This window comes from Primulina huaijiensis, unplaced genomic scaffold (genome assembly GCF_012295235.1).
Source record: "Primulina huaijiensis isolate GDHJ02 unplaced genomic scaffold, ASM1229523v2 scaffold25443, whole genome shotgun sequence".
NCBI classification, from domain to species: Eukaryota; Viridiplantae; Streptophyta; class Magnoliopsida; order Lamiales; family Gesneriaceae; genus Primulina; species Primulina huaijiensis.
The window spans coordinates 39,963-52,229 of NW_027356198.1; the positions used below are offsets into that span (position 1 = coordinate 39,963).

The 12,267-nt window shown below is 34.7% G+C and overlaps 2 protein-coding genes across 2 annotated transcripts; both read left to right on the forward strand.

The window, feature by feature from the left end:
• Positions 1-4,060: 4,060 nt before the first annotated feature.
• On the forward strand, positions 4,061-6,732 carry LOC140967629 (probable voltage-gated potassium channel subunit beta). Its single transcript, XM_073428248.1, has 4 exons — positions 4,061-4,803; positions 5,408-5,551; positions 5,904-6,068; positions 6,398-6,732. The coding sequence occupies exons 1-4, from the start codon at positions 4,219-4,221 to the stop codon at positions 6,509-6,511; spliced, it is 1,008 nt and encodes a 335-aa protein (XP_073284349.1). The 5' UTR covers positions 4,061-4,218; the 3' UTR covers positions 6,512-6,732.
• Positions 6,733-7,498: 766 nt separating this feature from the next.
• Positions 7,499-11,991, forward strand: LOC140967477 (uncharacterized). Its single transcript, XM_073428018.1, has 9 exons — positions 7,499-7,694; positions 7,979-9,996; positions 10,083-10,169; positions 10,295-10,447; positions 10,555-10,718; positions 10,810-10,957; positions 11,049-11,171; positions 11,295-11,382; positions 11,605-11,991. Exons 2-9 carry the CDS (start codon positions 8,365-8,367, stop codon positions 11,790-11,792), a joined length of 2,583 nt encoding a protein of 860 aa, XP_073284119.1. The 5' UTR covers positions 7,499-7,694; positions 7,979-8,364; the 3' UTR covers positions 11,793-11,991.
• The last annotated feature ends 276 nt before the right edge of the window (positions 11,992-12,267 follow it).

A 12,267-nucleotide genomic window follows, 5' to 3' on the forward strand; every position in this document is an offset into this window, starting at 1 on the left:
ATATTGACATAATACTCGTGGACATATATGTTCACTCGAGAGGAGGCAATCACAAAAATATAAAATAAATGCTCTTAGAAATACACAAAAAATAACATTGGTGAATTTATATACACAAAAACTCTTGTGAAACGGTTTCACATATCAATTTCGTGGGTCAAATATCTTATTTGGGTCATCTATGAAAAATTATTAATTTTTATGCTAAGAGTATTACTTTTTATTGTGAATATCGGTAGAGTTGATCCGTCTCACAAATAAAAATTCGTGAGACCGTCTCACAAGAGACTTATTCATTTATATATTGACATAATACTTGGGTACATACCGTCGTCTCGGTTATTTTTTATGAATTATTTTTTAAATATTTGATTGTTGAAAATTATTTATTATTTTCAGGTAAAAAAAATTATATTGTTAGGTTAGGTTCATATCTATATATCTAACCTTCCAATCAGAGACCGAAAACTGCGCACAGAAAAAGTCCACTCGCCGCTCAATAACCTCAACATTATAATATTGACCTTTGTCTTTTCTTTTTCTATACGTTCGTTTGAGTTGTATTTTCCAATTTATTCTTTCATATATTCAACTTCAAAATTAAAAAATTTATGTCATATATTCATATTCAAATGACACGTATTTATTATACATGCCATTCATTTACATATAAAAATCTTATAATCGAATTAATCATATATTTAAGAATAAAAAATAAAAAACAACTTTTTTGCGTTGGTTTTTCATTTTCTTGATTCGGTTATCAGGTGCTTTAATGATGAATAATTCATCGCTTGCGGAGTGATTGACGCACAACTACTTTACATATTCCAATTTGCCAGCCTAACCCTTTTTTCGGGTTAGTGGTTGGTGGTTAATTTGGTTTTATAAAAGAAAATGTTATTATACATTAAAAAAAAATGAATTTAAGTGATGTAATTTCATATAAATTTCCATACAGGGATGATCAAATCAAGTTTTTTTTTTGTTTTTTTTAAAAATTAAAAATAAAGGGACTGAATTATTTTACATCAAGATTAAAATTTATTTTATTCCCGATCATTGAAAGGAAACATGACAAGTGATGGGGAATATTTAGCACATGGTGATAATGCCAAGTGAATATAATTTAAGGTATGATTAGGATACGTCTAAGATATATTATCCCTTGCCTGCCCCATTTTTTAAAAGTATCCATGTGTCTATTTAAATTATAATATTTATGTTTTTAGATTAGATTTGGTCATGTGACTGTTCCTCCTTTATTTGGAAAATAATTATAAGAATTTCTTATATGATAATGTTACCGTTTATTTTTAGAGTAATCGAATTGATGCGTTGGAGTTTTTTTGTACGTTTTAAAATATTTAAATTGTATCGTTCCTGCTAACTATATATTTGGGTTAGTAGTAAGTTTTTGATACAAAGAAGAAAAAAACCATTAGTGCAATTCTTTTTTCGACAGGAAATACATGCAAATGCATACCTTTGAAGTATTTAATTTGTAGGTTGTTGTCATATCTCGAGGGTCTTCTTCACTCTTTAATATTTCACAACTGTAACATTATTCCTAATTTTGTACGTTCAAACTAATTTACAAAGACTTTTTTTTTTTGTGGGGGAAGTGTTTGGTTTAACAAACGAGACATTAAGTGTAGAAAGCTAAAAGGCAACCACCGGTAATACAGTTGAGACCAAAACATCATTTGATTGTGATTTCAGTACTATCTTTCCCCCCACTGGTTTCTCTTCCGTTAGTATTTTTTTTAAAAAAAATAAAATAAAATTCGGAGAAATCAAACATCCAAAATTTAAATATAAGGCCCATAAAAAGAGACCGTGCAATGGGCCAATTCTTTCGGTATAAGCCCAAAATGATCTGTTACTTCGGGCCTTAAATTTGGGGATATATAGTTAGAAAGCCCAGCCATGCTAAACTGGATCCAAGAAGGCAGACATTTTATCCATAAAAAACTATAAATACCGTGGATTCAAGTTGGTATAAATTAGCAATACATTTATAAAATTGATATTCCCTATATTTTTTAGGCTTCTGATATGTGTTCAAGTCACAAAATTTTGTTTCCAAAATATTGAAGTAGTAAATGTTCATAATAGGCAGGATTAGGTTCGATTAATAAAAAATCAAGCGCTTCGAAATTAACTTAGAAATTTGATTTGTTTTTTTTTAAAGTGCTCTTGATTACATCAAATAGCCTGCATATTGCGAAATTATGAACGGATGAATAGAGTGTACAACTAACTACACATTGGATTCATGTGGTCCAGTGTACATAACGATTGGAGCTGATGGTTGTAATATTGAAAAGTCGATGTCGATCACGCGGATGAACCGGGCAACTGGAAAGTACCCGTCTGCTCAGGACGATATACCTGAAATTGGAGGTATATGCCATATGATGACATGAACTTCTCATCTGGCCCGGCAAAGGGTAAATTTTTCTGGGTTTCACAGCCTGAGTGGACATACAGAGAATAGTTTTGGACATGGGATTCTTGAGGTAATTAATGAGAATTAATGCATGTGTATATATAAATAGAAGATTTGCTTAAGATCCCTTTTTGCCTTCACATGATCTCTATAGCATAGCTGCCTCTATCTTATTTGTAAAATAATTAAGGTTAATGATTTATGGAGGTGGTGAATTCGACATATGCACTATGGACATGCCATAGAAATCAAGATGCTTACAAAGACGACAATCATGGAGACCAAATTTACGTCGTTCGACAGCCTCACTTATGTTTTCATAAAACGAATGTAAACACACATCTATTAATTCCATACTAAAAACTTTAAAATGACATAATGTTTTATAACTCTAATATTAAAACTTGAGTCAAACGTTGAATAAAACAAAGATGTTTATAATAAACTAATACATCATTTTTCGAATCAAACAGGATATGTATTGTTCGTAATACTGATTCTTTTCCTCAAAGAGGTTGAAGATGTTTTGAAAGTTTTGACAAATCTAGATCAAGTTGGTTGGAGCATGCATGCTTAATATATTTTCAATAGACGTAACTTATATCTTAAAAAATCAATGTAAATAGTTTACACTTTTGATGGTTAATTTTGTTGTGATTTGTCAATGTGACAGGGCAACCAAGTCACCCCGCCAGTTTTTGATTTCTTCCTCCCTCGTCGCTGGAATTCAATGATCTTTTTGTGTTTCATATATATTTTTTTGTTATATATAATTCAATAACACTATCTTCCATGTGAAAATATATTCTATTAAAGAGCATGTTTATTAGATACATAATTTTTTAAAAACTATGTCTCTTATGAGACCGTGAGACGAGTCAACACATTTCATATTTGCAATAAAAATCAATATATTTATCGTAAATATAGGCAATGTTGGCTCATATTATAAAAAAAAAGTAATAAATTTTCATGGAAGATCTAAATAGGATATATGTCTCACAAAATTGTCATGTGAGAGTATTTCATATGAGTTTTTGTGGTTTTTTTTATTAGTTTGTCTGTCAATCGGATATCTTATTTTGAAGATGAAGTTGACTCAATATATTTTGAAATCTCTTCTTAATTTTTTTAAAAGTTTGACACTGACATGCCACATCTCATTCTTTAAAATTCTAAATATTTTATGATTTTTTCTTTGAGAACTTGTGACAAATTTTAGAACCAAAACATTCCGTGAGACAAACTACTGTTATATTTTAGTTTTCATAGTTATAACAATCTTATATATAAAATGTATGTCAGGTGTCCTTATATTTGATAAATAATATTAAATAATTAATACAAATTTGTTTTTGATTTAGAAATTGTTCGATTTAAAAAATAAAATTTTATTTAGAAAGTCATATAAAATATTGAGTGATTTGAGATTTAAATAAAAAAAATAATTATGAAATTAAATATTATCTCGTATTATATAAATATAAAAAAGTAATAAACTCAATAAAGAAAAAGAAACTGGCAATAATAATAATAATTCGTGTAATTTTTTCTTCTTAAAAGCCCAAACAAATAAAAGAAAAAAAATAATAAAAAATATCATCAATTGACAAGTATCTACCGTCCAGAGGAGGAGAACCCAACCCGTTCGCATTTCCACGCCACCCACGTATTCTAGCGAACTCCTCCTCCGTTGTCTACCTTCACCTCAAATCCTGTGAAAATCTGCAGAAAAGGGGATAAGAGATCGCCCACGGATTTGTTCGATGAAAATCCCTGACCAGACGATGCAGTACAAGAATCTTGGCAAATCGGGCCTGAAGGTTTCCCAGCTCGCATACGGCGCTTGGGTCACATTTGGGAATCAACTCGATGTAAAGGAAGCTAAATATATACTCCAATGCTGCCGCGATCATGGAGTGAATTTTTTCGACAACGCCGAGGTTTATGCCAACGGCCGCGCCGAAGAGATCATGGGTCAGGCTATTAAGGAGCTTGGATGGAAGCGATCCGACCTCGTTATATCTACCAAGATTTTCTGGGGTGGGCCCGGACCGAATGACAAGGGCTTGTCCAGGAAACATATAGTAGAGGGGACTAGGAACAGTTTGAAGAGACTGGATATGGAGTATGTTGATGTGCTTTATTGCCACCGGCCCGATATTGGGACGCCCATTGAGGAGACTGTCAGAGCCATGAATCATGTGATTGACAAGGGGTGGGCGTATTATTGGGGAACTAGCGAATGGTCCGCTCAGCAGATTACTGAGGCTTGGGGCGTGGCTGAGCGGCTGGATCTTGTGGGTCCTATTGTTGAGCAGCCGGAGTATAATCTTTTATCCAGGCATAAGGTAAAAACAAATGGAGTGGTTTTACTGTTTGTCAGTCTTTGTTTTTTGTTTTGTTGGGATTTTTTGGTAGTTTTAGATAGGAAAGATTCGAGCTTTAATCATTTGTTTCGTTTTTTCTCCTTCAGCGAAATTTGTTTGTATATTATCTTCGTTGTGGTTGTAGGAATTATAAGTTTTCTCCTTGAGTGATCTTGGCGGACCTAAAGCTTTAATGAAACAGTGTTTGCCGTTTGGAGCCTGCTGGCTTATGAAGCAAATAGCACTCTTTTACGAACAATTATTATCAGGACAATCTTTTAGTATACTCATTATTCACTCATTTAATCACAAGCTTCTTGTGTGTGTTAGATCACTTCGATGATAGTTTTTCGTAATAGTCGACTACCATGGATAAGACTTCTCTCATGATTGCATAATTGGATGTCTCTGTTAGGAATACATTTTGGTTGACTCAGATTCTCTAGAATAGTTTTTACCGTGATAAGACTGTAGTGGAGGCTTGGAAGGATTTATGCAGAAGATTTATGTTCCGGTCGCATCTTTTGATGTATTTACTCATTTTTCTTGTGTTAAATATGATTTCCTAATTCTTTAACTGCTCTAGGTCGAGTCTGAGTATCTACCTTTGTACGCTAACTATGGTATTGGTCTTACCACATGGAGCCCACTTGCATCCGGAGTTCTGACCGGAAAGTATAGCTCTGGAAACATTCCACCTGATAGTAGGTTCGCCCTGGACAATTATAAGGTGAGAAAACGAATTAGAACTTCCAGTTCTGAGTATTGATCAAATTTTGTTTTTCCTTCGGTGTATATGTTTCGTTGATCCCTGCGATGTCCTGGCTTTTCTTGTAAAATCTTGCAGTTTCTACTTCTAATAATTTGATAGTCACGTTCCAGTAGTAATAAACTTAATCAATTTTGATTTTATGAACTTTAATTCACCCCTCTGCTTTGAGGAGTTCAAAATCACACATATATTTGTTCAGTATCGTCTTTCAGGTTAATTATAGAGGCAATGAATGCATCATCGTGCACTTTTTCTTGCTTTTGTCTTGTGTTCTATGCACCAGCCCTAACTGTAAGATCGTTTTCTGCAGAATCTTGCCAGCAGATCATTGGTAGATGATGTTCTGAGAAAAGTGAATGGGTTGAAGCCCATTGCAGATGAACTAGGCGTACCTTTATCTCAACTTGCAATCGCTTGGTGTGCTTCAAATCCTAACGTCTCTTCTGTCATCACCGGTGCCACCAAAGAGGCTCAGGTCAGCTTAATGTCATACTATTTTTGTTATGTGTAAAAGTGATTTACTAGCTTCTTGAGAAAATGCCAACCCTGTACCTCTAAGCAAGGATTTTAGCATTTTTAGACGGGGAAATTTTTTATTTCTAGTCTTGCTAGGCTATTAATTTCAGCACTTCTTACCATAATAAATATTCTTGTTGATTTCATAATATTTACACTGATTAAATTAGCATCGATTGTCATCATATCTACTTGCTTGAAATCATTAAGTTGGAGAACTAATTTATTTTTCTACATGTAAAATCAAATGTCGTTTATATTTCTTACGATAATCTCTTACCAATTCAGATTCAAGAGAACATGAAGGCTATAAATGCCATACCTTTGCTCACACCAGCGGTAATGGAGAAGATCGAGGCTGTTGTTCAAACCAAGCCTAAGCGCCCAGATTCATACCGGTAGACGCTATGCACACGCCAAATCTTTCATATTTATTTACGCCTTTGGCTCTTTATCATCTCTCATCTGTGGACAGAATATATTTTCTGGTTGTGCTTCTGCTGTGTTTATTGTGCAGCACAGTTTTTCGAAGTAAAATGTTAGATGTTTTAGTTTAACATATTGACACTCGATGATTTCATGAATAGCTTCAAATGCACAAGATTTTCATGGATGAGCGGTAATTTCGGAATTTTTCATGGTGTATCAAGGACTCGAGCTCGATGGTGCAGTGATCATAGAGCTTGCAATTGATTGGGATGAATTCTAATTTTCATTTTAATCATCGCTGAGTTAAACACCCTAAATTAACTCGGCATTATGGGAGTGCAGTAATATATAGTGAACATATTTTATTGCATAGAAAACAATCGTGCATAAATACGTCATTTTATAAATTTCAAAATTACAAGATTTTGGGTAAACGAACAATAGATAACAAAACCCATTTTATGACTTCATTTCTACTTGAAATACTAGTTTAAGGTTCAAATAACATTATCTACCCATCATTTTCTTAAGAAAAAAAGAAATCGACATGGCCATAAAAATTCTTATAATATTATTTTTGACGTTATTTGGCTCGTGGGATATAATGATGAAATATGTATGATTTAGAGATGACACGATGATTTATAATTCTGATTATTTTGTAAAAATTTGAAACATATTATATACGAAACAAAAAATATATGTTCAATTAATGTCTCGTCATAAACACCAAATAAAATATAAATTACCCAGGATGGATCTAAATATGTGAACAATGGATTATAATTCTTTAGAAACTTTAAAACTGGTCAAATGATTAATGTAGTATTTTGGTAATAACGGTAGTGCATAATATTATATTACAAACTTAAAAACATGGGGTCTCTTTTTGGTTTCATAAAGTAGTTTTTCAGTTAAAGGCCGCGACAATGGTATTCTGTATTGTTATTTTTCACTATCTTTTATTTATTTGCAGAAATGTATAGTTTTTGGTTCTTTCCTCCGAAATCAATGCAATGCCCCCTTCTCTCTCGATCGATCTTTGCCTCACAACCGAACACCATACCCAAAGTCTTGTTTTCTTCTGGATTCCCACCCTGATTTTAGCCAAAAGGGCACCTGGAAAAGGACAAGAAATTGGTATTTCCCAAGACAGGTAAACTTTTGTGTTGAGCCTCTTGTTCCGATATTTTTATTACAAATTTTGACCACCCCCACCCTTTCTGTTATTTGTTGATTTAATGGTGGGAGTAGGCAAAAGAAAAGAGTTTTCTGTCAAGAAATGAGATGACAGAAACTAGATAATCTTTCCATGAATTCTTAATCTTGAGATATATTTTTTCGGCGTAAACAAATTTTGGATTGAGTTGTTTCGCAGGATATTTTCTTTTGTAAATTATTTTATCTAACATTTTCGTTAATGTTTCCTCGTTGAAACAGCTTAATTTTGGAGACTTTTGTTTGATGAGTGATGGGAGCTTATGAGTTCACGACAATAGATTTTGAATGAATATTCGAAGAACTCGGTTAAGAGGAAGTTTGATCGTATGAGAAGCTGTGGATTGCTAGTTGTTTTCCATGTGACGCTGGGAAAAATCCAAGATGCACGGATATGAATGGAGACTACGTAAAGGGATTGATGAGTTGGAAATACTAAAAAATGCTTCAGCCAAGTGAAATTCATCATTGATTGATAAAATGAAGAGCGGATTTTATAATGGTAACGGCCGAAACACAGGTGCATATTCAGTCAACGCTGTTCCAAGTGAATATCAGCCGTTCAGACCGGTGAAGAATTTTCACCTGAGTTATTAAGGGATTGTCTTATGTCTGGAAGAAATCCTTTTGTGAATGAGGCAGATTGTAATACGAAGAATAAGCAATGTTCGGATGTTGTCCAGAATCACCACCATCCTGCGTGTGAGGATCTAGCAGGTCATCCTGGATCAAGAATCCCAGATGGTTCGTTCTCGGGAAAAATGAAATTTCTGTGCAGCTTTGGTGGAAGAATATTTCCGAGACCAAATGATGGGAAACTTAGATATGTCGGTGGAGAGACAAGGATTATATCCATTCGGAAATACATAACTTATGTCGAGCTTATGAGAAAGACCAGTGGAATCTGCAATCAAGCTCACACAATTAAGTACCAGCTTCCTGGTGAAGACTTGGATGAACTTATATCCGTGTCTTCGGATGAGGATCTTCAACATATGATAGAAGAGTGCCATGATTTAGAGAGAAGTTCTCAAAGACTCAGAATATTTCTTGTTTCTTCCAGTGATAGTGAAAGCTCGTGTTCTTTGGAATCGAAGACTACGCAGCAAGGTGATGTCGATCAGTATGTTGTTGCGGTAAATGGCATGTTTGATCCAAGCCATCAAAGGAGCTCAAGTCGGGAGAGTTTGGCGAGCCAGAGGGGAAATAATATGGATGGAAGTCCTACAATTCAGAGGGACTTACCATCATCACATCATCATGCAGAGAAAAAGAGCAAAGGAAGCTCCACAAATCTGAAATTTACTCCTTCAAGTCCTGTTTCCCAATTTCTTAACGCATCTTATATTCCATCTCCTCCTCTGTCTCCCGTTCGGTTTAAAGAGCCAAAGAATTCTTACATAAAACGTTATGAAGATGCTTTGTATCGTGATGACTGTGAATATGCTCATCCGTATGTGATGGATGCCCCAGGTTTCGACCACCCTTCATGTGCTGATGTCGCAGGTTATCGTGTACTAGTGATAGGTAGTCCTACAATGGGCTCTCACCTTCGGAAGTCGAGTAAAGAAATTGAGAATCTTCCATCATATGATCCAAGTAACTTTAATTGGAGAGGCCTGAAAAATACTGTGCCACAGTATGAAGAGAGGTCTTCTTCAGAAGTTTCCAGCTCATATCAGCAAACGGTAGCAGCGCAACAACATCGGATGGCAGATGAGAATTATCATGTTTTCTATAATAAGGATTCTCTCTCCCTCGAAAACGCAAATGATAATGAGGATAATATTGAACGGGGTTTAGATGCAAAAGTTTCGGTAGAGAACAAAGACACTTCTTTTGATCGAGATATAAAACAAAAAGACTCTAGCACTGGTTATGCTCCAGATGCCAAATTTGTGGACCACGAACATAATTTGCCAAAAATAACATGTCTCCCCGATTCAAACCTTCGGTCACATCTCCCTATCCTACAAATGCATGGGCCTGAGAATCCTGCTTCGTCGTCTAACTTTTCAGAAAAACAATCAGAAATCCATTCTCAACCATTACAGAATCCTCACAAAATGGGTATACCAGAAATTCCAGTTATGGTTGAAGATGCAATGGATCATGCGCCACTGGATGCCCAGTCCTCCTCTAAGGCTATCCATCACATACAAGATGAGCCGAGTGATGAGATTGAATCACCTGGACAAGAAACGGAAGCTGGAAGTGTCATCCTTGAATCCGACTATGATGTATAATATTAGTTTCTTAGTTCTCATATTTTCTAAGTAACGTGCAAGAATCAGTTTTATCCGTTTACTCGTGCATTTTCTCGTAGGTTGGTAGTGCTGACGAAGATACTAAGGACGAATCTACAAGTGATGCTGCAATAATGGAAATGGAAGCTGGCATATATGGTTTGCAGGTTCACGCCTAAACTTATTTTATGGTTGTAATTTAAGCTACTTTCCATTTAATCAATTTTTGCATTTCCACTCATGAATATGATTCATTACCATAATTTTGAATGAATTTTGCTCAATGATGCAGATAATTAAAAATGCTGATCTTGAAGACCTACAAGAGTTGGGATCTGGTACGTTTGGAACTGTTTATTATGGAAAGTGGAGGGGAACAGATGTTGCCATCAAGAGAATAAAAAAGAGTTGTTTTGCTGGGAGATTGTCTGAACAAGAAAGACTGGTTTGTCCCCATTTATACATAGTAAACTGTAATTTTTTTACTTGTCATTTGACATGAAAAATGTACACCAGAATCCTATCTAAATTATCGTTTCCACCTTTCCACAGACTAAAGATTTTTGGAGGGAGGCTCAAATCCTTTCCAAACTTCACCATCCGAATGTAGTAGCGTTCTATGGGGTCGTTCCGGATGGACCTGAAACCACATTAGCTACCGTAACTGAGTACATGGCTAATGGGTCGTTAAGGCGCGTCCTCTTAAAGAAAGATAAGTGAGTTTTTTTCTGGATTCTTTTCCTGGATACACTATAGAACTTTGTATTCCCGAGAATTGTTCTTCGAGAGTTTGAATTCTACTGATAGGGGACTTGATCGGCGTAAAAAAGTGATAATTGCATTGGATGCTGCCTTTGGCATGGAGTACTTGCATCTGAAAAACATCGTTCATTTTGATTTAAAATGTGATAATTTGCTGGTAAATTTAGGAGATCCACACCGACCCGTGTGCAAAGTGAGTTCTTGATCTATGTGTAAACTTATAAACTTTTAAAACTCATTCTTGTGAAGAAATGAAGCTCAGATAGAGACTATTTGATTATTAGGTTGGCGATTTTGGACTATCAAGAATCAAGCAGAACACCCTCGTGTCAGGTGGCGTGCGTGGAACGCTTCCGTGGATGGCTCCCGAGCTATTAAATGGAAGTAGTAGTCGAGTTTCTGAAAAAGTATGCAAAACTAACCAACAATCTGAACTGAATTGCATAATTTATTGACAAAGTTACAAATACTCCAAGCTTTTGTGATTTCATTAAAACTTGGAATGATCCAAGAGTCATGACATGTCACAGGTTGATGTTTTCTCGTTTGGAATCGTTATGTGGGAAATCTTGACTGGCGAAGAACCGTATGCAAACATGCATTGTGGAGCTATTATAGGTAAGCTTGATGTTGCAGCCGTCTAGATCTCCGAATATGGTTCTAGGGATGTGCCTAATCAGATTCAACATCAAGTCATAAATTTTTCCCTCGACGAAATCGTGGGTTCGCCCTACTTGACAACAAAAGGAACTTCTGAAATAAAATGACACATTTTCACTTAAACTAGTTTCTTGATACTGATTCATCATCTAATTTATTTATCTTGATCTATATATGAAGGTGGCATTGTAAATGATACACTGAGGCCGCCGATCCCGGAACGGTGCGACCAAGAATGGAGAAATTTGATGGAAGAATGCTGGACACACGATCCTGCTATCAGGCCATCTTTTACAGAGATAACAATCAGACTTCGTGCTATGTCCACTGCACTCCAACCAAAGAGATTCAATAGAGTCAAAAGATGAACCTAAAATTCTAGTCGAAAATGAGGTGGTATTTTGATAGCTTAAGTAGACTAAGAAAATAGAAATCCTATACATTTCCCTATTATATTTTATTATCCAAATGTTGTAAATTAATGTTTCGTAGATAAAGTTGTTTTAATAATCTCAACGGATTCGAAACTTACAAATTCAGATTTAGTCGATTTCTTTTGTCCAACCAAGTAGAATCAATGATATTTTGGTCCTAGGAAATTTTATTTAGGGTAAAAACAACAGTTATTTAAAAGTTTAATTCAAAATTTAAATAATAAAGAAAATTACAAATTTGAAATAACATGTTTGTTTATTTATGATTTTGATCTTTTTATGATATCTTTTTCGTCTCTTTTTATTTTTAGTAATTTTAATAATTTTTATCGAAGGTGTTGATATGACACTACACATGAGCGGTCCATCAAAAAAAGGCTAAATTTTCAACAACAAAAAAAAAAAAAAT

What these genes read in the sequence shown, in the direction of transcription:
- LOC140967477 (XM_073428018.1), top strand. Translation starts at nt 8,365, where the DNA reads ATGTCTGGAAGAAATCCTTTTGTGAATGAGGCAGATTGTAATACGAAG. An exon ending in CACACCGACCCGTGTGCAAA is followed by an intron (nt 10,958 to 11,048) that starts GTGAGTTCTTGA and finishes TTTGATTATTAG; the next exon opens with GTTGGCGATTTTGGACTATC. An exon ending in GCATTGTGGAGCTATTATAG is followed by an intron (nt 11,383 to 11,604) that starts GTAAGCTTGATG and finishes CTATATATGAAG; the next exon opens with GTGGCATTGTAAATGATACA.
- LOC140967629 (XM_073428248.1), top strand. Translation starts at nt 4,219, where the DNA reads ATGAAAATCCCTGACCAGACGATGCAGTACAAGAATCTTGGCAAATCG. An exon ending in ATCTTTTATCCAGGCATAAG is followed by an intron (nt 4,804 to 5,407) that starts GTAAAAACAAAT and finishes TAACTGCTCTAG; the next exon opens with GTCGAGTCTGAGTATCTACC. An exon ending in TCGCCCTGGACAATTATAAG is followed by an intron (nt 5,552 to 5,903) that starts GTGAGAAAACGA and finishes CGTTTTCTGCAG; the next exon opens with AATCTTGCCAGCAGATCATT.